We start from the raw sequence: 22046 nt of genomic DNA, 5'->3' as shown, positions 1-22046 counted from the left end.
ATTGCATGACGTTTACTTAAGAAACACAATACAAATAGTGAAAATGGTATCGACAACAGATGCATTCTCCAGAACAACAGTCAACATCCATATGAGGTCTAATATTGATCTTATTCACAAAATCAAGTTATATGTTCAAATGGAGCAGCTCAAGGACCAGAGATGTTTCAGCATCCATCAGTATTGTGTTGAAAATTGGCCAGACGACAGGCCAAGCAGTTTGTCCATGAAAATAAATAATCTGAGACTGAAGATATTTTACAATTGTAGCAGACTTACTAGTGTATAGCAAACAACTTCTCATTCCAGCTTCACTTCAGGAAGATGTTCTAGAGGAGCTGGACAGGGTTCTCATTGGGGTCAGTAAGACCAGACTTGGAACTCAGTCAGCATTGTGATGACCTGGGATCTTCGAAGACATTGTGGATCATGTGGCAGATTGTGAGACTTGTGCGAGCTACAGACCAGAGTAGCCAGAACTAATGATACTCATCAGATTCCCCAGCAGACTGGGGGAGCTTATGGGCATAGATTTTTCAATAAGGAGATGTCATACTGTACTACCTGAAACAGAGTGTCAAATGTAAGACAAGGGCAACAGGTGTGGATCAAGGATATGAATTTAAAAGGTATGGTCTTCTAAGAAGTTGCAAACTGTCAGAGATTGTACATTATTTGTCCCTCTGTAGGGGCTACAATAAGGAGCCACTGAAACCTTATCCTGTTACAGGTGAATCAGCCAGTTCTGGCGACTGGGATGAACCCAATGAGAAGCCTGACAATATAAAGAACCTACTGCACACTGTCAGGAAAACAAATCACAGTCAACTGTTTTCCACATTTAAAGAGAATTCATTTCAGGAATGTGATAAAACAGCTGATTGCCTGAATTTGTGTAATCAGAGACTTGCGGGAGATGATGTCATGATAAATATACTTATTTGAAAAAAATGTATATGATGAATAAAAGAAAAGCTTGTTGGGAGATGTTGTATGTGGGTCTGAAAATGTTAATGTTGAGGGGTAGTCTGAGTACCACACATTGCATGATATCACATGGACTTGTAGGCAGCCCAACTTAGGATTTCAAAGGAGTGAGAACTAATATCTGGTTCATTTCAAATCCTCTGTACCAATGGTTGGAATTGGCTTTTTTTTTCTTGAGATGAACATAAAAGAGTGAGATACTTCAGTTTTGGGACAAGCTGAGTTTTCTTGTTGCTGAAATGCACAAGTGAAATGTCAAATTTTGTTTGATATTGGATTCAAAACGTTTACTTGATTTCATCCAGACATGTTGCCACACCTTCTGAATTTAAGTACAGTTTTCTATTCTTGCTCCCTCCATTTCCCAGAATTCTTCCAATACATCCGACAACCACACTCTGTAAGTTCTATTTCTGACTGTTCCTTTCCTTCCCCCACCTTTTTTTCTTAATTCCCTTTTCTAGTTTTATTCCCCCCTTTCGAACAATTCCCCATTTATGATGAACCTCACTTGCTTCCCAGTGCAGCTATCTCACTTAGATCAACTGGTGGACCCAGTCAGCATCTACCCCCTCACAATGTAAGCTTTATTTTATTTCAAAAATGTACTTCATTTGTAAAAGAGCTTTATATACATACATAGACACTATGGCAGTTCGATTCTGTACAGTCTTTACATGTGGAGAACAAACAAACCCAAAATATTTCTTACTTAGACAAGATTATATTTACATACATTTGAGGCACTGGGAAGACCTGATAACTTAACAGTCCCCACTTAACTTTCGCAGAAAGACTTTAGATGGTGGTCTTTTCCCACTGCAACTTGCCAGCAGCTGCCCCAAGCTTTAATGCATCCCTCAGCACATAGTCCTGGACCTCGGAATGTGCCAGTCTTCAACACTTAGTCAAAGTCAGTTCCTTGCTCTAGAAGACCGACAGGTTTCGGGCAGACCAAACAACATCTCTAACTGAGTTGATGGTCCTCCAGGTGCAATCGATGTTTGTCTCGGTGTGTGTCCTGGGTAACAGACTATAGAGCACAGAGTCCTGCATCATGGAACTGCTTAGGGCAAACCTTGCCAAAAACCACAACCTCTCTCTTCAGATCTCCTTTGCAAAGGCACATGCCAGAAGAAGATGTGTGAGAGTCTCTAATAGCGTTGGGTGTTAATAAATATTCATGTTATGCCAATGAATATAAATTAGGTTGTCCCAATGATGACTGGGAAACATGCGAGTTTCTGAGAATTTATAACAAAATATTAACTGCCATCGGAAAATTGCAGTTCTGATTTCAGCACAACTAAGCCTCCTTGCATGTCCTTCTGCAAAACTGAAGAATTCCACCCAATATCTATTATATCAACATAACTTGTAACCACTTGCTAACATGCAATAAACTATATCTTGTTAACTATAAAAGACTATTCCAGTTAGGCAATTATGTGATTTCTCTCCACCACACTACACCAAGCAGATAGGTCAATTTCCAACATTTAAAGAGGCTATTGGCAGCAACATTCATAATGAGCAGCAACTTGCACAGCACAGTGTGCTGGCATGGCCATATGACAGGTGACATTATCCTGAACTCTTACTTTCTCTTCATTTATTTGCCATTTATCTTTGCAGTCTTGTATAAGTACAAATTAACTTCCATAAATATATTGATGACATCTTACTTTCAGAACTCTTCTCTGACAACAAGTCAGAGTCATTGAGATGTATAGCACGGAAACAGACCCTTCAGTCCAACTCGTCCATGCTGACCAGATATCCTAACCTAATCCAGCCCCATTTGCCAGCACTTGGCCCATATTCCTCTAAACACTTCCTATTCATATATTCATCTTGATACCTTTTAAATGTTGTAATTGTACCCGCCTCCACCATTTCCACGGGCAACTTATTCCATACCATCACCACCCTCTATGTGAAAAAATTGCTCCTTAGGTACCTTTTGTATCTTTCCCCTAAAACCTATGCCCTCTAATTGTGGACTCCCCCACCCCAGGGGAAAAGACCCTGTCTATTTATCCTGTCTATTGATTTTATAAATGATTTTATAAACCTTGATAAGTCCACCCCTCAGCCTCCAACGCTCCAGGGAAAACAGGCCCAGTCTATCTGAATCACATAAAATTAAAAGTAAAATACTGTGGATGCTGGAAAACTGATTAGATTACCAGCCCATCATGAAACACAGTCAATTTTTATTTCAATAATTGCTTCCATTTCACACCACAATTTTGAATAGTATTTTCAGTCTTTGAATCCTGCTGTCTGGATTTTCTGTCTGATGTCTGTGAATGCTCTCCTTTTTTCTCCTTTAGAAACTTCCTTTGACACTCAACGTTCTTCAAAACCTTCAGTCATCCCTAGCAAATGATCTTTTCCCAAACATTGGCCCAGAGTTTACATGGCTAGACTATAGTTATTCCTGCATGGACAGATGTTGCACATGGGGATGCTGTGGAATACCCATTACAGCAGAGTCCAAAGGAATTGGCTGGGAAATTAAAGATTCCCCTGAGCAATTATTCTACACCTGAAACCCTCCAAAGATATCCTTTTAAATTGGATGAAATTAAGTAAATAAAAACCGAAAGAACTGCAGGTACTCTAAATTAGAACACAAAAACAGAAGTTGCTGGAAAAGCTCAGCAGGTCTGGCAGCATCTTTTTTTTTAGATTACTTACAGTGTGGAAACAGGCCCTTCGGCCCAACAAGTCCACACCGACCCGCCGAAGCGCAACCCACCCATACCCCTACATATACCCCTTACCTAACACTACGGGGAATTTAGCATGGCCAATTCACCTGACCCGCACATCTTTGGACTGTGGGAGGAAACCGGAGCACCCGGTGGAAACCCACGCAGACACGGGGAGAACGTGCAAACTCCACACAGTCAGTCGCCTGAGGCGGGAATTGAACCCAGGTCCCTGGCGCTGTGAGGCAGCAGTGCTAACCACTGTGCCACCGTGCCGCCCAAAGAAATCAGGATTAATGTTTCTGATCCATTTCTGAGGAAGGGTCACCAGACCCGAAACATTAGCTCTGGTTTCTCTGCACAGGTGTTGCCAGACCTGCTGAGCCTTTCCAGCAACTCCTGTTTTGGCTTCTGAAATTAAGTAAATGTTTAGTCAAGATATCAGCATAACTCCTGAGTAACAATTCCACTGACCCCAACTTTGTCTCACACAACCCAAAACCACCACTCCAAGACAACTTACAAGCCCTCAGATCCTGACCTGACAATCCCTCCTTTGTCCTGATGACTCACCAATACCCACCTCACCCCTACTCCAAGACTGCCTCCCTTTCCCCTGTACTTCTTATTCCAACCCCAAATGGATCTGCCACCCTCAACTTACCTCATTCCAGACTTGATCTGCCTCATCCTAATGTGAACCATCCCTGCTTTCTCCAGCTACTCACTGCTAGCCCAACCCCATCCCACTTCCATGCTCCAGAGCTGCTGCCCTCCTTCCCCTAGTCTATAGGCAGCACCTTCTTCCTCCTACATACACAATTTCCCCCTTCCCCAATTCTGGATCCACTGACCCACTCCCTCTATTCCAGACCCAGCTGTTTCTGGCACCACTTCTTCCCCACTGGAAGCAATCCCCACCAAAAGCCAACATTAGTCCACCCCCATCCCCACCTGGACCCGATATCTCTCACCAAACAGATTGCATCGTATGACTGCCTTATTGTGAACTTGGCACCCTATCCCCTGCCCACTTGACTTCCTACACTATTGGCACACTATCTCATAGCTCCCTGCCTCCTACCGACCTGGAATCCTATCCCACATTGTACCCTTCCACTTGTCCAACTACCCCCATCTACCTGGCATGCAGCCAACATGGCATCTTACTTATGTATAAGACTCTGCTATGTTATGGTCATACCATTCGGAAGCAGCTTTCAAAGCTTCAGCCTGTGATTCTGGACTTTTACATTTTATAATAGACCAGCTCACCCCTGTCAAATGGGGACATGATTTTTCTTCCCCACAGCAGTGTGAGACGGCTGACAGAATGGAAATACAGCTTCACAATTTTAAGAGAGACCTGATCAGAATTTCCTGTCAGAAATGCAGAGCTCTCTCTTTTCATAAAAAAATGGTGCGCACTGTCAATCGGTGTGAGATTGCCAAACCTTGGAAAATCTGGCTCTTAATGTTCTCTTTCTCTTCCATTCCTCAGTAGAAAGCTTTAGGAAATGTTACATAGAGATATACAGCACAGAGATAGCTCATATGTTAGAGATACTGTAAGATTGCGGAGCACTGTAGCACTGGGTTTCATTTTAAATGGTAGATTGTTATAAAAGCAGTATCCAGATCAGTGCAAAAATGTTATTATCAGAAAATCTTAAACCTGTATATCATGAGACAGGTCACACTATGCACCAAAATTAATCTTCCTCCATAATGATGTTACTTTTTTTCCCCTTTTGGCTGGTTCTGGTTCCTTTCAATTGCATCAAAAGTAATTGTTGTGTGGGAATAGGAAGGGAGAGGGATTAATTTTCGAATCTAGCTGGTGTAGGGATGGCAAGGTACGAATTCTCTGCATGGCTGAGAACTTTGTAAATGCAGAATAGAAAAATGTTCTGTTTATTCCATCACAGTCAACCCTCGATTAACGTGTACTAAAACAAAAATAAATAAATGCTTCAAAGCTCACGGAAATCTGTCATTAGATTAAACCAGTATTTATTTTCTGTTTTATAGAATGGATTTGCTGTTGTCAGGCCCCCTGGCCATCACGCTGAAGAATCCACTGCCATGTAAGTACCAGAGGCATTGCCTGTTTTAACAGCGCTGGGGTTACTGCCAGTCACCTGCATAGCTCTGGCCTCTACAACACTCTAATTATTAACAGATGGCTGTAAAACGTAAAAGGAAAAGCTTTCTAGGTACTCCCAGAAGCAGATTTATAGCCACAGAGATCATATAGCATTTTAAAATATGCCCCAGATCATTATTTATAACCATTTTCCTGACAGATTTGCCTTTTTATTTCTCTCTTTTCTCTATTCCATAGGGGGTTCTGCTTCTTTAATTCTGTGGCAATTACTGCCAAGTACTTGAAACACAAGCTAAATATAGGCAAGATATTAATCGTGGATTGGGTATGTATACTTAATATTCAAGGCACAATGTGGCAACATTTTATTAATGATGTGTTTTTGGTATTGTTGTCTACTACGCTATATATACTAGACTTCCATTTTAATAAACCTTCAAGTAGGAGACAAGTTTCAAATGTTGTCGACTGCTTGATTCTTGATTATTCAATTGCTTGAGAGCTGGGAATGTTATTTTACACAGTGTATTTAAATGTAAATGATAGATGGTGTTGCATCACATTGTTCTCGGTTATGACTGCGAATGCTCAGTGCCACATATAACATCCACATACGTTGAATCCTTTAGCTGAGATTTCATCCATGTAGGAGCACACAGGATGAGATCAAGCTGCTGTCCGTAAAGAGATGATTGGTTGAAATCACTGGGTGAGTCAACCCATCTTGCTGGCACAGTACAGCCAAATGTCAGAGTGATTACACGAAAAGCTGACAGTATCTATTATTCAGTGGGTCCAATTGCTGGAGAAGTCAAATGATGATTCAAATACATATTTTTGACACAATAATTGGGGTGGTTGTGATACTTAAGTCAGGTTATGTGATCAGGAAAGATGAGAACAGCTGGACTAATTAACTTTTCTGAAGAAAGAAGTGAATGGTGAATTAGTCAGAAATATAACAAATTGATAATTGGTAACAATTTGATCTGTACAGTACATTCAAGTCTTTTTGAGTTGAAAAGTGTGGCACTGGAAAGGCACAGCAGGTCAGGCAGCATCTGAGGCACAGGAGGGTCGACATTTTGGGCATAAGCCCTTCATCAGGAATGTAGAGGGGAAAACGGGCTGAGAGATAAATAGGAGGATGGGGGTGGGGCTGGGGTGAAAGTAGCTGGGAGAGTGATAGGTGAATGCAGGTGGGGGGGTGATGTGATAGGTTGGTGGGGAGAGTGGAGTGGATTGGTGGGAAGGAAGATGGGCAGGTAGGACAGGCCAAGAGGATAGTGATGAATTGGAGAGCTGAATCAGGAATGAGGTGTGGGGAGGGGAGGTTTGGAAACTAGTGACATCAATGTTCATGGCGTATGGTTGAAGGGTCCCAAGGCAGGAGATGTGTTCTTCCTCCAGTTGTTGGGTGGCTTTAATTTGGTGGTGGAGGAGGCCCAGAAGTTGCATGTCTTTGGGGGTGGGTGGGAGGGGGAGTTGAAGTGGTTGGGCACAGGGCAATGGGGTTGTTTGGTGCATGTGTCCCAGAGTTTTTTTGCAATGCAAGCTTAACATTTCTGTGTATAAAGACTACAAACATCATCACAAAACCAAAGACGTTATTGAAGAATTTTTGACTCACCCATTTTTCACAATAAATTCAGGAAGCCCTTAGTTTTCCTATAAACTATCATTATTTAGGATTACTATTTATCTTCTAATCTGAAGGATCAGCTCTGAAAGGGTTTTAAATTACATCAATATAGAAGCTGGACAAGAACTCTAGTAGAAAAAATCTAATTTCATTGTCGGGTAAAGAACATTATCTCTGTGCAAGAATTCTGAAAGTTCTGCGCTTCATACCATCCCTTGCTTTCATGACTTGTAACTATCTTTTTATTTCCAAATATTTAACCACTTCATTTTAAAAAGCTATAATGATGTTTCTTTCTTTCTTTACTGCTAGCATATTCAATGCCATAAGAATGTTTTAAGTCAAAATACTCACCATGGAGATGCCCTTCTGAACCAATTGACCTTTTGGCCCAGGTTTGTCATATTCCTGAAGATTGGGCCCCTAAGCTCTGCCAGAGTATTGGGCGGAAACTTGCTGCTACCGGTCTGATGGGGTAGAGCTTATATGGCAAAAATGTACAGACTGCTGCTGAGGCCTGTAGATGTGTGGTTATTCCCTGAGAACCAGTCCCTGATTCTGGCCACAACCTTAAAACAATAGTGTGAAATGTGGCCATTTCCTTATGTTCACATGACTTGTATATATATTCTAACATATAGAAATAATATTTTATGTTACTGGGCCCTCAATAAAATGGAGAGAATAAAGACCTAGTGCCAGCCATACTCCAGCGCATTCCTGATCCTGTTCTATCTAAGGATCTGTCAGAAAAACTGACAACTCAGGACGAAAAATGTTGGACAATGTACCTATAAGTTTACTGCATAGGGTGTACAATAATAATTTTCAAAAGACCTTTTATAGAATGTTTCTATTTTCCATTACCGCTACTCTTTCAGTGGGACTATAGGTTTAATGAAAATCTAATGTTAAATTGTAAAAGATCTTTAGTCCACAAAAGATTGCAATGCCCAAAATGATCAGTTCAGCAAAACACCCAGCTGTTAGAATTAAGTATTCAATGTATCTGATTCTGGAGATAACAGAACTGCCTGACCTAACCATCCCAAATATTTTGAGCACACTGTATATCATATAAAATATAATTTCAGTATTAGCATTGCCCTCCGTAATATTTTATAAGATGCTCATTTTATTAAGAACATAAATGTTTTAAAACAGCATATTGTTGTAAAGACAGATTCAGTGGTGACCTTTCACGTATGCAAAGGGACTATAGTGCACATGAGTCCCCAAAACAATTAGGGATAGTAGGAAGTGAGCAAGAAGGTTGTAATATACTTGAAGGTTTTGAATAACATCGTAAACTACAAGAGCGAAGTCCAACTAGTTTATGGATGTCATATGAACCCGAGATTAAATTGCAGCCTTTTGCTTACTGACTAGTATCTGTATTGTTTTTAATTAATGTAGACTATGATCAAAAATCATGAAACCTCAATTGATGACAGAAAATTGCACTGGCTGAAATCTGTGCTCACAGAAGTATATTGTTTCATAGTTCATATTGTGAAACAATATGGTGAACCTTGTGATTAATAAAACCCATAACAGAATCTTAGGGTTTAGATAGCTATTACGTCTCAGAGCTAAATTCAGAAAGTTTGTAAAATTCACCTAAATCATTGATTTACTTTGAAATAAGAACATAAGAAATAGGAGCAGGAAGAGGCAATTCAGCCCTTGGCCTGCTCTGCCATTAACTTGAACATAGTTGATCTCATTTCGGCCTCAACTCTACTTTCCTGCCCACTCACAGTAACCCTTCAAACCATTCTTAATTAAAAATTTGACTGTCTCCTTCCTAAATTTGTTCAATATCCCAGCATCCGCCACACTCCTGGGTAGTGAATTCCATAGATTCATGATCCTGTGAGCAGTAATTTCTTCTCATCTCTGTTTTAAATCTGCCACCTTTCTCCTAAAACAATAACTTCTCATTCTAGACTGCCTCAGAAGGGGAAACATCTCTCTACATCTACTTTGTCAATCTCCTTTAGCATATTATATACCACAATTAGATCACCTCTCAGTATTCTAAACTCCAGAGAGTACAGGCCAATTCTGCTCAGTCGCTCTTCATAAGGTAAACCCCTCACCTCTGGATTCAATCCAGTGAGTTTCCTCTGAATTGCCTCCAATGCATCACATCACTCCTCAAGGAAGGGGATCAGAACTATACCAACAATAGCTCAATTGTATCCATTATCTTAAAGAATTAAAGAAGAATTTTGTAATATTAAATTAAAAATATGGAGAAATGTTGAGTTTGAGGCTTGTTTATATTCTGCTCAGATCCATGTGAGCATTTGGTGCACTTCATATAAATAAGTGATGCAATTAACAGAAAGCTGCTGATAGTTCCACCGTATGCCCCTTAAAAACAAAGTCCTATTTTCATGTTATTCTGTTCTGTACAGATATCCAATATATTCCAGTCTCACAATATGCTAAATTCAAAATCTTGTCTCTCCATGATATCACCACTCCATCTCACTACAGGCTCTTCTGTCTTACTTCAGAGCCCATAACCATGTACATTTGAATCGGCCTTCATTCCACATCGGCTGCCATTCCCTTTTCAATTCTTGAGGTTTACACAATCAAATCACACTTCTGTAATTCACTGCCTTACCTTCTTCATTGCTCTTATAAAACTCTCCAATATTTATACATTCCTTTTATTCTTCAATTCTTGCTTGGTAGCCCCTCTCTCATGTATGAATAACGCTTTGGCATTGTTTAATGTTGTTGGATATATATACTATTATTAATTATTGTTGTTGATAATCACAATATTAGATTAACAATTTAAGGAATCTGTAAAAGCTTATTTTGGACATGTTGTGAAAAATGTAATCACTTTGTAGTTGAAAGAAAAAGTTATGTGAACCAGCAAATATCATTAACAATATTCTTGATCTGCATGAATTGCTATTTACACAATCAAATATGCAATGTCGGCAAAGTCACACAGTCTGTTTGGATTAGCAAGCAGACTCCGGGCAGACTTGGAAAACTCTTATTGCGTTTAAAGCATAGTGTACCTCTCCATCAAACATTTAAGTTCAGTTTCAGTAATATTGCACACAACCTTTTCTGTTATTGTTGCAATTATGTTAGGCTCAAGGGTATTAAATATTGATAAATGGATAAACTATTTTTGACTGTCCTGACAGTTCACAAGGTGATTTGATAAGCTAGCCAGTGAAAAGAATGCAGAGGAAAAGCTTGGTGTTAAATGATAATCAATCCCACCTGTAACTGACTCAAGTGTTTTTTGCAAGTGATAAATCATATCATCACTGTTCTGAATCGTAATCCAGCAGAAGAGAAAATAAAAACCTTTTCATAACATTTATGGTCAGTAACAAGATAAAGCATATCATCCTCAATGCTTTTCAAGTGGCCTCAATATGTTTGTAAATGTTTAGGGTCATTGGAATGGTCTGCTCAGTTGAAATCTTTCAAATTTTTATTCAGGAAGAATGCTTTTTTTTGCAATAGACAATAAATAAGCAGGGAAAGTACAAAAATTACAAATATTCTGTCATCAAGATTATGTGCAATATAATTATGAGAAACTGGTCTAACCCTTTCAACAACTGACAACTTTATATGGAATGAACTTTCTATTAAACTTGGATTTTGCATCACTTCCTCTGTAAGTATTGTCACTTCCTTACAGATCTGATAATGGTCTTTCTGAAGCTTCCAGGATAGCTAATCTTGCTGTAATAAATCTCGCTGAACATTACATTTGAAAATTGAACTTCCTGTTGATTTCAAATTCACATAATTGTTGTGCTCTATGGACTATATTAAAAAGTACAGTTTTTGTGCTGTAACACTTGGCTTTCTTTAGAGGCTAATTCAAGCAGCTAATTGACCCTAAGGGGTTATGAACTGTTGGCAGTTAATAACTCATAAAATTCTTGCATAAAGTAGGATACTAGATTCTATCACTGAGACAAATAGTACAAAGACCCAGGGTATAAATATCTAAACGTCGAAAAGAGCTGGAATTTCTCAGCGACTGTTCTTCTGGAGTCTCCAGGGCATGTTTGCTATGGTTTCCTGACTAGAGAAACAAGCTTAAAAAATGAGCACATTAAGGAGTAATTTGTTTGAAGGTTCAGGAAGTTTGTGAGGGGGAGGAGGGGAAAGGCAAAAGTGACCTTTAAGCAGGAGCTGGACATTATTACATTTGTCATTTGTTTCCTTTCACCTTTAGGATGTTCACCATGGTAATGGTACACAGCAAGCCTTTTATAATGACCCCAACGTGCTTTATATTTCCCTCCACCGTTATGATGAAGGAAACTTCTTTCCTGGTAGTGGAGCCCCAGACGAGGTAGGTTGCATTTCTCGTCGGCCTCTTTTATCGTTACGGTCTAATTACATTGCATGATTATTCCTAATTAGCTCATTCTTCGCTGCTGCACTTTAAATTGCTGTGGATTGCAAAATTGTCCACTGGGACTGTGTCCCAGCACAAACCAAGTGCATGGCCCCAACCAGTGCTTGTCAAGCATTGTCTGGCTGATCTGGGCAATTTCTTTGATGTTAGTTTCAAAGCTATTTTATCTGAAAATATATATTTTTGTTTCTTGGTGCCGTCCTGTTTTCAGGTTGGATGCGGCCCTGGTGAAGGCTTCACTGTGAATATCGCCTGGACAGGTGGTCTCGATCCCCCAATGGGAGACGTGGAATACCTTACAGCTTTCAGGTGTGTTCCCACCTGTAATGATACTTGGTCAAGTTCAAAACTAATGCGCTCTTTTAAATTGCTTCACATGGACAACATTCGAAAAGCATGTTAGATTCAACCTCTAATCAGTTGAGGTTAATAAGGTCAAACTAGTACACTTTGCAGTCTGCGGGGCTGTGGTAGGAGAGGACTTTTAACTTCCTTCTCTCTGAAATCAAACTTTGCATCTCATGCTTGTAGATCATGTAGGGTTTTAACCATTTTACCTCCACACTACAGGTGCATCCTTACTGTCAGCTTTCCCACCCAGAAGTCGGCCTGATTGACAGTGGGCTGGGAACACTGAAGGAGAGGCCTCAGAATGAGGTAGGTCTGAGTCTTGACCCAGAGCATGAGGACGGCTGCAGTTGCTGACTTGGGCAGAGGGACAGCAGTGAACAGGGACTCTTGTGATGGAAGGGTAACAGTGGTGGGGTGGCAGAGGCATTGAGGTACAGTGGGAGATGGGATAGCAGGAGGTTAAACACCTTAGAGAGGAGAAGGGAGAAGGTAGCTGCATCAACAAACCTGGCTGTCAACAGATGAATATAAAGCACACAGCATCACTGTAATGTTGAAATTGCCAATAGGTTGATTGCTATGTGTGGGTGCACCTCTCCTGCTCCCCATTGTTTTAAGCTTATTAACCCTGGAAGTAGAGTGGATTGGGAGCAGTTTGGACTTCATATATTTAACATTATAATCTACAGTCTGACCCATACTTGTCCACGTTGTTAGTGTCGAAAATTCTGCTAAGTGCCAGTATTCTGGCGGTTCTTTGCATTGACCTGCAGCACTTCCCTTGTTTTCAGTATCCAGTATTCGATACTCAAAATGTAGCCTAACCAGAGCAATGACTCATTTGTTCATTCTTGGCTTGGTCTAGGGTTCCTCTGATTTGGCTGTGTAATTCAGTATCTTCTTAGTTTTATTGATTGCTGTACCACATTGCTTGAACACGTTGAGTGTCAAATCCAGGTCTCCTACAACTTCATCCATGGAAAGTTCAACATATTGCGGTAGTAGTACATTACTTGTTTTTCTTTTCCATGTTCAAACTTTGCATTGTAAATTAGATTTCATAAGCCTTTATTTGGTCACTGCTATATTTTGTTTAGCTCATTCAGTATTTTCTGATCTCCTCCTTTAATTGCTATATCCCTTCTAATTTAGTATCATTTGTAAATTTAACTAATTTGCATTGGGTTTCAAAATTCAGGTCATTGATGTAAATTGAAAACAGAGATAGATTGAACACCAAGTCCTAGGGCATCCTGCTCAATAGTTAACCTCTGATATTCTCTCTAAACAGTACCCATTGTTTCCTATCCTTCAGATAGCTTCTTATTCAAACAAATGTTTTGCTTTGAATTTCCAGACCTTCAAGCTAGATTACCAACTTTTCATGTGAAACCCTCATCAAATGTGTTTTGAAAGCCTTACTACATGACAGTGTAGTGTTTATCATGGTTGATTTGGGTTCTTGTTTCATTAACAAATTCAAAGACGGTGGGCACACATGATCTTCTCAGGCAAGAGACCATGTTAAGTGCAGCTTATTAAGGACTTTTTGTCTCAATTAATTGAAAACCTGACTGGCTGTGTCCTATCATGCAAAATGTGCATGATGTGTACAGGACATCTGTAAAAACATACTGGCTTACAGTTCAACACTCAGATAAACACATTATATTCCTAGTCTAACATTATGATGCACTTATGTATCAATCTTCCTACTTCAGGACAAAGCAACATGTATTTGTAAAAAATGTAAAGGTCAGAATAAATGGTGAATAAGGATAAAGAATGACACAAATCCACTTGGAACTCTGCACAATGATTTTTATTTTAAGATAATGCAGACTGTTTCAAAAAGAAAGAAACTCTACTTGAGAGAATATGTTCTAATCAGTAAAGTTTAAGTTTGAATGATTGGGTGTGATGTCAACAGAACCTTTTGAGCGTGTCAGAAGCTGTTCATGTTCTCCCGGTCAGTGTCTTTTCTTTGTCTTATAGCCATACAACTTATCATTATCAACCCCCTGTTATAAAATTAAAACATACTGCGGTAAACTACACTGGATACAGTAACAAATGCTTATTAGTAGATTGAATCACTGGTACTCTGATTAAGTCAGTACTCACCCAGATGCTTGAATGATAAGTGTATTTTGGAAAACTATGATGAAACGTATTTAACAGTCCAATAAAACCTTGCCATTAGGTTTTATATAAATTCAAGGATCATTTTTAATGAGTCAATTTTAGAACCTTGTTGTAAAGGGATGAACTAAGAAAAACATTTGTGATTGACCATTATACCTGTACTGGCTTTGTGGCTGAATGGGACAGTGTCAGTAATATATTTTTAGTTAATTTCAGCAAGGATGTTTGAAGGTTTTTAAAACTTCCATGCACGTATGTATTTCAATCGTCCTGATAATTCATGTGGTATTTATGTTAAGGTCACAATTCCACTGAAATATCAAAGCAAATGTGTTATTTAATTCTGATTCTAACCACATTGCCATTGATGCACTATATATTCCCTCTACCATGTGGAATAAATATTCCTTAATGGTAATGTCACCCTGTATGTACATGGAAGCCATAACAGTGATTTTGTTCTCAATATGGCTTGGTAATATGAGAAAAAGCAATTGTGTTAAAAACATATCAATTATGTTCATATGCATAGTTATGCAAATACAGTTTTTGTATACCACTACCAGGAAATAAGTGGGCGGCACAGTGGCACAGTGGTTAGCACTGCTGCCTCACAGCGCCAGAGACCTGGGTTCAATTCCCGCCTCAGGCAACTGACTGTGTGGAGTTTGCACGTTCTCCCTGTGTCTGCGTGGGTTTCCTCCGGGTGCCCCGGTTTCCTCCCACAGTCCAAAGATGTGCTAAATTGCCCCTAGTGTTAGGTAAGGGACAAATGTAGGGGTATGGGTGGGTTTCGCTTCGGCGGGTCAGTGTGGACTTGTTGGGCTGAAGGGCCTGTTTCCACACTGTAAGTAATTTAATCTAATCAAAAAAAGTGCCAATTAGGTGAGCTGGGCAGGGTACCAGCTAAATGAAGGTATGCTCAGCAGATGGGGCTATGTTGTTATCAGCACAAACAGGGTTGGGACAAGCAAAGGACAGTAGTCCTTGAATGGAGGAGCAGCAGAGTCCAAATAGGATCAGGTCAGGCAGGCCTGGAAGGCTGGTGTCAGCTCCATAAGGATCATGGCGGGTAGGATGGTGGATGCTGAGATAAGGGAATATGTCAGGACTAACACAGCCAGGGGAGGAGATAGTTTGGGTTCACCAAAGGGGAGTCAGTTATAGGTCTCAGACATCAGGTTGGAGTCCACTGGTGATTTGAGGTTCAGTTTAATAGTTAACTGGGAGTCAGGGAACAATTTGGTTTCTCTGGCTTTTTCTGAATATCTATTAAGCTTAGGTGGGTCAGAACTTTCTGAATTCTCTAATATCACTGGACTTTTTGGAAGGGTTCTAGTCACAAGGGAATTTTTAAAAAAATTCAATTTCCTGGACAATTCCCATTGAGATAGCTGCATCTGGGATTCTAGAGTATAATTCCAATCTTGCAGCTCTATAGTCATGCATCAAAAATGAACAGCCTTCTTCCACCGTCCTTATTACAAGGTAGAATAAACTCTCAGCTGTGGGGAATGTTCATTTGCTCCCATTCCAAATGAATGTTCGGACTATATGAAGGAAATGTTATCCTCGGGACAGCCAGTTTTCAATGTGTTATAATTTTAGAGGATTTAAGTGTACCAAAGTGCACATCAGATCATAAATGTGTTTTTAGCAAATTGATTCTGTAACTATTTTGATCAGTTGAATTGAACATGATTGTTTTGATGTTATTCTGTTGCATAAGTGCACCAGACGACACAGCTTAAAAATATGGGGTAGACCATTTAGGACAGAGATGAGGAGAAACTTCTTCACCCAGAGAACGGTGGCTGTGTGGAATGCTCTGCCCCAGAGGGCAGTGGATGCCCAGTCTCTGGATTCATTTAAGAAAGAGTTGGATAGAGCTCTCAAGGATAGTAGAATCAAAGGTTATGGAGATAAGGCAGGAACAGGATATTGATTAAGGATGATCAGCCATGATCATATTGAATGGTGGTGCAGGCTCGAAGGGCAGAATGGCCTACTCCTGAACCTATTGTCTATTGTCTATTGTCTAAGTGTAGGTTATAAGGACTAATGTGGAATGGAAGTACCCTCCATGGCATTGGTTTTAGGCCTAGGATATGTAAAATGCAAGGCTTCAGTACTAGTGTTTAAAATTGACTCCTACATTTCCAGCAAGAATGAAGGACTTCCACAGGCATGAAGGAGATCTTATACACCAAGAGCTGACACAAGCACCTAAAGGGAACAGAATCTATCTCAAAGACAAATGATGAGTGAAGGGGTAAGCAAGTGTATCAAAGAGGGAGTATGGTTGGCAAAGTTTCCTTTTGAAACAATCCTATTTCAGCTGATTCAAAAGGTGAAGTATTAAAAAAGTAAATGAACTGGCCAATGGAGTGGGTAGATGTAAAGCAGGTGAAACATCTACAAAAATGTGAAAATGATATATCTTGGTAGAAAAATTAGCAGAGATAACTTAACTAATGAGCAAAAATCTCAAGGAAATGCAGAAACAAGGTGACTTGAGGGTATGCATGCTTAAATTGGTGAACTTGGCAGGGCTGGTTGAGAAATTTATTTCAAAAAGCATACGGGATAGTGAACTTTATAAATAGCAGCAAAAAGTATTATGGTGAATTTAGAAAATATTGGTTTGACGGTATCTAGGGTACTGTGCCCAATTCTGTGCACCACACTTTAGGAGAGGCATGTGTAGAAAATAAGGATGAGAGAATTTTTAATCACATGGATAGACTGTAGAAGTTGGTGTGGTGGTTCTTAGAGAATAGAACATTGAGAACATTTACATCTCATTCTGGTTGGTCATCTAGGGTTAACATCATGTGTTATGACATTATACAGTCCCATTCTTTGTAACAATATATCCGGGTTCAGCATCAAGAATAAATATGAAATTCAAAATATGAACTTAGGCCTTTTGTGATCATACTGTGTGAATAAACCATAAAACTAACTAGTTAAGAATGTTTCATATGGTAAACAATAAAATTAATGAGAATAATAAGGAAAATTATTTGAACAAGCATTATTATCATATTTAATTATCAGAGGCAGGGGGTATGTGTTTTAATTAGCAGGTCCTCAGGACATTGAATGACTACAGGCTTTCTTAAACAACCACGCAAACATACCAAATAGCTGCCTGCAGCCTTAGGGTCAGGCCTGAGATGAAAAAGATAAGATAATTGGCTCTAATGAAATCCAGGAGGTTGGAGCTTTCTTTGGGCAGAGCGTGTGGAAGTGAGCTTAATTCAAACCAGTTCAACTCTGAGCCCACTCCTGTGACTTTGATATCGTTTGAAGTTATAAAAGTGTTTGGTGCACCATTAGCCTGCTGGGCTCAGCCTCCTTGGTTACCTTAATTACCAGACTTTACAACCGACTTTACTGCACAGGAAAGGAGCCATTATATGTTTCATCAACATTGGCTGTTTTCAGATTTTAGGAAAAGCAAGGGTAAAGGTCGCTATGGGGAAAAAAAAGACAGGGATAAATGAACTGGTTGAAACCTTCATAAAAAGAACTTGTAACAAAAAAATCGCAACATTACATCTTAGATTATTTTGTGTGCCATGCAAACAACTTCACATCATAGTGAACTTTGTGAGAGTTAAGCTGGAGTTCTTTGTCTGCTAAACATGAACTTCACCTTCCAACATGACTTTTTGAATACTTTCACAAACATGCACCTGATTACCTCATTAGAGACTGTTCTTAGTTTGTCTGTTCATGCTCAGTGAAGTGGAAGGAGACCTGAACCCCACCCCCGCCCAACACCCCCCCCCCACCACCACCACCATCTCACTTATTACTCTTTCCGGTGACAAATTCATGCTACAAGATCAGCCGCACATTGTCCGTTCTGCTGACAAATCACTACCCTTTTATAAGAAACATTTTTCATTATTTAAGATATTGAACTGCACCAAAGTAGTCACCTAGTACTGAGACATATGACTTGATTCTCACATTTTGAGCAAAAGTGTTATCTTGAGTGAGATTCATAGCACTCAGTCCATTCTGGTCACACAGTCTTCCACTATTGATCTAACCCGTTAAGCATCCAAGTTCTATGGTACCATTCATGTGGATTCGCATGACAGGAGAGGAGGAAGTGCTTCCCACTACCTGGATCTTCTGGTATTCATTCCACTGGTACTGTAGCTCCATTGGCTGAAAGGCTGGCTCACAATTCACAGCAAAACCAACATTATGGGTTCAAGTTCCACACTGACTAGGTTTCCATAAAGGACCTTCAGGTTAAACCATCATTAGGTATCTTTCTCTCATGAGAGAGCAGCCCTATTGTCTGGTATGACTATGGTGACTTAACCATATATAAAGCCCATTTCCATTCCACGTGAGACACAGCAAGTCAGAAACTGCTCCTCACATTGTGGTGTTTGACTGATATCACTGAGGTCCTGACCCAGAAAGGAAAGCTAGCACCCTGTCACCACCAGGGAGGTGCAGTTAGATGGTTGATGGAGGAGGACAGTGTGTTATCCTGCTGACTGCAAATCGAGGCCGCATCATCAGACTAAGCAAGCCTGGACTGAGATAAGGTCCTTGGTTAGTGGTGTGTTATGTGTAGAAAGGAACACACAGCAGTGCAGTAAGAAGGTCAATGATCTTCTGCACTCCAAAAGTCTAGGTGTTACCATCTTCTCTTTGGTAACTAACTCTCAAAGGATCACCATTCTATCATTACACACGCATGTCACCAAGGCTCACCGTCTATAACTTTCACTATTGCAGGGAGTATATCCACTCAACAACTTTCATCCACCTCAACCTCCCAAACTACAAACCCTTCCTGCTCTCTGTACTTCCTATTCACTTACTGGGGACACCAAGCCCCAATGTGATGGGAGTGGTGAAAATAAGGATTCCCTACTCCATATGAAGAGAATATTGTCGAGCTGGCTGGAGCAGAGCAGAGCTGCTCAGGTTGAGATGGGAAGATCACAATGGCCACCAACCCAGTAAGCTTCCTTCAAGTGTGCTGTGATACTGTCTGATTAAAACCGGCGGTAACTCCTTCTTAACATACAGAAGCTTTAATCCTCAAAGACAGTTAATGCTCTTCTCTTATGCAGGCACTTGCAGCACTCTGCAAACCTCCACTGACAAGATGGCCATGCTTGAGACCCTCAGTTCCACCTCCATCTCTGAGGAGAAAGTCACTGAACCACCAGAGGTTGCAGCAACAAAGATTTCACACATATCCTCCACCAGCTCTAAGACTTTTGCCTCAGTGGTAATTCTATCTAGATCAGACTCAGGAGCACAGTTTGGTGAACACATTACTGAGGTGTCTCTGGAGGAACAAACACTTGGGGCTCTGACACCCAGAGATCCGACATCTGCTCAGTCCCAAGCCAATGATGTTCCCATGGTCTTGACAATGACATTTCACACAGAGTGGAGGGAACGGCGGTCAGGTTTGTCACTGACAGTCTGTACATTGGGTTGATGGATGGAGGAGTCCATCTATATTACAATTGTTGTGCTGTCCCTGGCATGTGTGTGTCTGGCTGCTTTCGTGGAAAGATCGGTCAGCAGCATGAAGTCCCAGGTCCTGCACACAGTGTCTGCTGGATATTCACACAGATCTGCATTCCATCATTCTACCAATAGGTGCTGAGTGTCAATGGCAAGGTGAGAGGGGTATAAAGGACCTTGAACTCATTCTAGCCCTTTCTCTCAAGAAGGCAGCGTGGTGTCAGCAGATACAGTTAGAGAGGGGTTCAGACAGACAAGCCCCCAATAGCTTCATCTTTGGACATTCCAGAGGTCTCTGACCCTCTATGTAAACATAGTTTGTGATCCCCATGTCTGCAAAACTTCCAGCCAAGGAGAGAGAGCCTGCAGCTGTGCATGTTATTTCAGTAGGCCTGGGACCCCCTTGGTCTAAAAGCCCCTGGAAACAATTGCCCGAGTCTTTGAGGTCACCAGAGCCGACTCCAGAGCAGGCTCCCTCTGCCTCAGCAGCAGAATTTGGAACTATACTGAGACATGGTAGAAGGGAGAATATGAAGAATACTTACTGGGGACACATGGACAGCACAGATCATATATAATTGTAAATAACTTTGCACTTTTGCAAATACACATTCACTCACATTCTTAAAAGGTCTGCCCTCATGTCATTGGCACTGTTAGACCGCTTGAAATCACACCAGTGAGAGAGATGATTTCAGACATCCCAGGGATGAAGGAGATGTAATGCCCAGGCATTGCTCACCTCACACCAGCAACCAATTCCTTGACTGCAGATAGCTCCGGCTGTCAAGAATCCTTGAACCATAATGATAGTATCTACAACCAACGTTTTACACTTTAATGTGGACAACCTTGAGGCTTCAATTAATGTCCAAGGATTGTGCCTCGACCTTGGCCCGATTGCACCATTTCACACATACTCTCACCTTGTGAGCGAGAGGAAAGGATCAGTGATGATTTCACACTTCCTTGGTGGGAAAGGTTCATTCTATTTCTCAGTTTTTGAAGGGAGTGGACTGCCATTAAGGCTTTGAGATACAGAATGGGCAGCTCATATATCCATTCTCGCTCAACTCTAATTGGCCTACTGCAATGCACAGGCATTTAAGGGCAACTTAGCAATCTATGTGAACTCTGAAACTGTAAAGACTAACTCATGTCAAAAAAGGTCAAAAGGCAATTCCTCAGGTTCCTCTCAACCTCCTGCCTGTCATGAGAGAAGCCTCAGAATCTTTAAGCTGAGCATCATGTGGCAGTACTACTCTGTCTCACTGACTGCTGCTTTCTTACAAAGAATACATACTTGAAAGTGGGACAAGCTGAAGATATCAAGTATATGATCAGGTGGATGATGAAGCATTTACTCACAACAAAAAAGATCAAGGTTTGATCAATAACAGCGTTTTTATTGTGATGACAGACTGCAATCCCAATATATATATAAACATATTTTACTTTTAATCCCAACATTTGTTTTTATTTTAAGAACTGCTACAAGAAAATCTGTGGATGTAAATTGAGTGACGATCTTGCAAAGGCATGTTTAAGACAATGGTATGTCACAACTGTAAAGAATAAGGTAAACTTTTAGGAGGGGAAACTTAACAAGAAGAAATAACAGGGGTACAGACAATTCCCTCTTCAAAGCAGCAATATACCTCTTGTAAATATGTCTATTTTACACCCTACCCCAACACCACTAGGAATACACAAAAGAAGAGAAGTTGAAAACTAACTGCGGTATTGATCTGTGTTTGTTATTGGCTGAACTTCCTATTGTGTAAATCAGAGTGTAGTGAGAACCTCAATTTTTGAGAACTACCATCTTAAACATCCCTGCATGGCAAGTAAAACAAAAGAGGAAGACTATCTCTCTCTTAGAGTTGTGAGCCAGCTCAAATGGAACTAGGGCAAAGGAATTTCAATAAGCTTACAAAACCAAGAATCTTAAGATCAAATGTCAACATTAATATTACCAGAGCCATTTAACAATGGAACCTTCACATCTGCTTTTCACAAAAAATTCAAAGATTGAATCTTTTTTTCCATTTTTGTTTTGGACATTCATTTCTACTCAATGTGTATATGAATTGCATGTATTACAATGCTATTTATTTTCTGCAATTAGTAATTCCTAAATGATCTTAATGTTAATTC

At 40.2% G+C, this 22046-nt stretch overlaps 1 protein-coding gene across 16 annotated transcripts in view; it reads left to right on the top strand.

The window, feature by feature from the left end:
- LOC132815678 (histone deacetylase 9-like) overlaps positions 1-22046 on the top strand; it is a 766519-nt gene that overhangs the window by 624179 nt on the left and 120294 nt on the right. For 15 of the 16 annotated variants that reach the window (XM_060824722.1, XM_060824725.1, XM_060824717.1 and 12 more), the window contains 4 exons: positions 5736-5791; positions 6049-6136; positions 11691-11810; positions 12088-12185. In XM_060824722.1, the coding sequence (XP_060680705.1) occupies positions 5736-5791; positions 6049-6136; positions 11691-11810; positions 12088-12185 (362 nt within the window). Of the gene's footprint in view, positions 1-5735; positions 5792-6048; positions 6137-11690; positions 11811-12087; positions 12186-12446; positions 12518-22046 lie in introns of those variants that run through there. The other variant, XM_060824729.1, reaches the window with a different exon arrangement.

Source organism: Hemiscyllium ocellatum, chromosome 5 (assembly GCF_020745735.1).
Source record: "Hemiscyllium ocellatum isolate sHemOce1 chromosome 5, sHemOce1.pat.X.cur, whole genome shotgun sequence".
Classification (NCBI taxonomy): domain Eukaryota; kingdom Metazoa; phylum Chordata; class Chondrichthyes; order Orectolobiformes; family Hemiscylliidae; genus Hemiscyllium; species Hemiscyllium ocellatum.
Note: the sequence above shows the minus strand (reverse complement) of the source record. Positions and strands in the feature narration are given on the sequence as shown.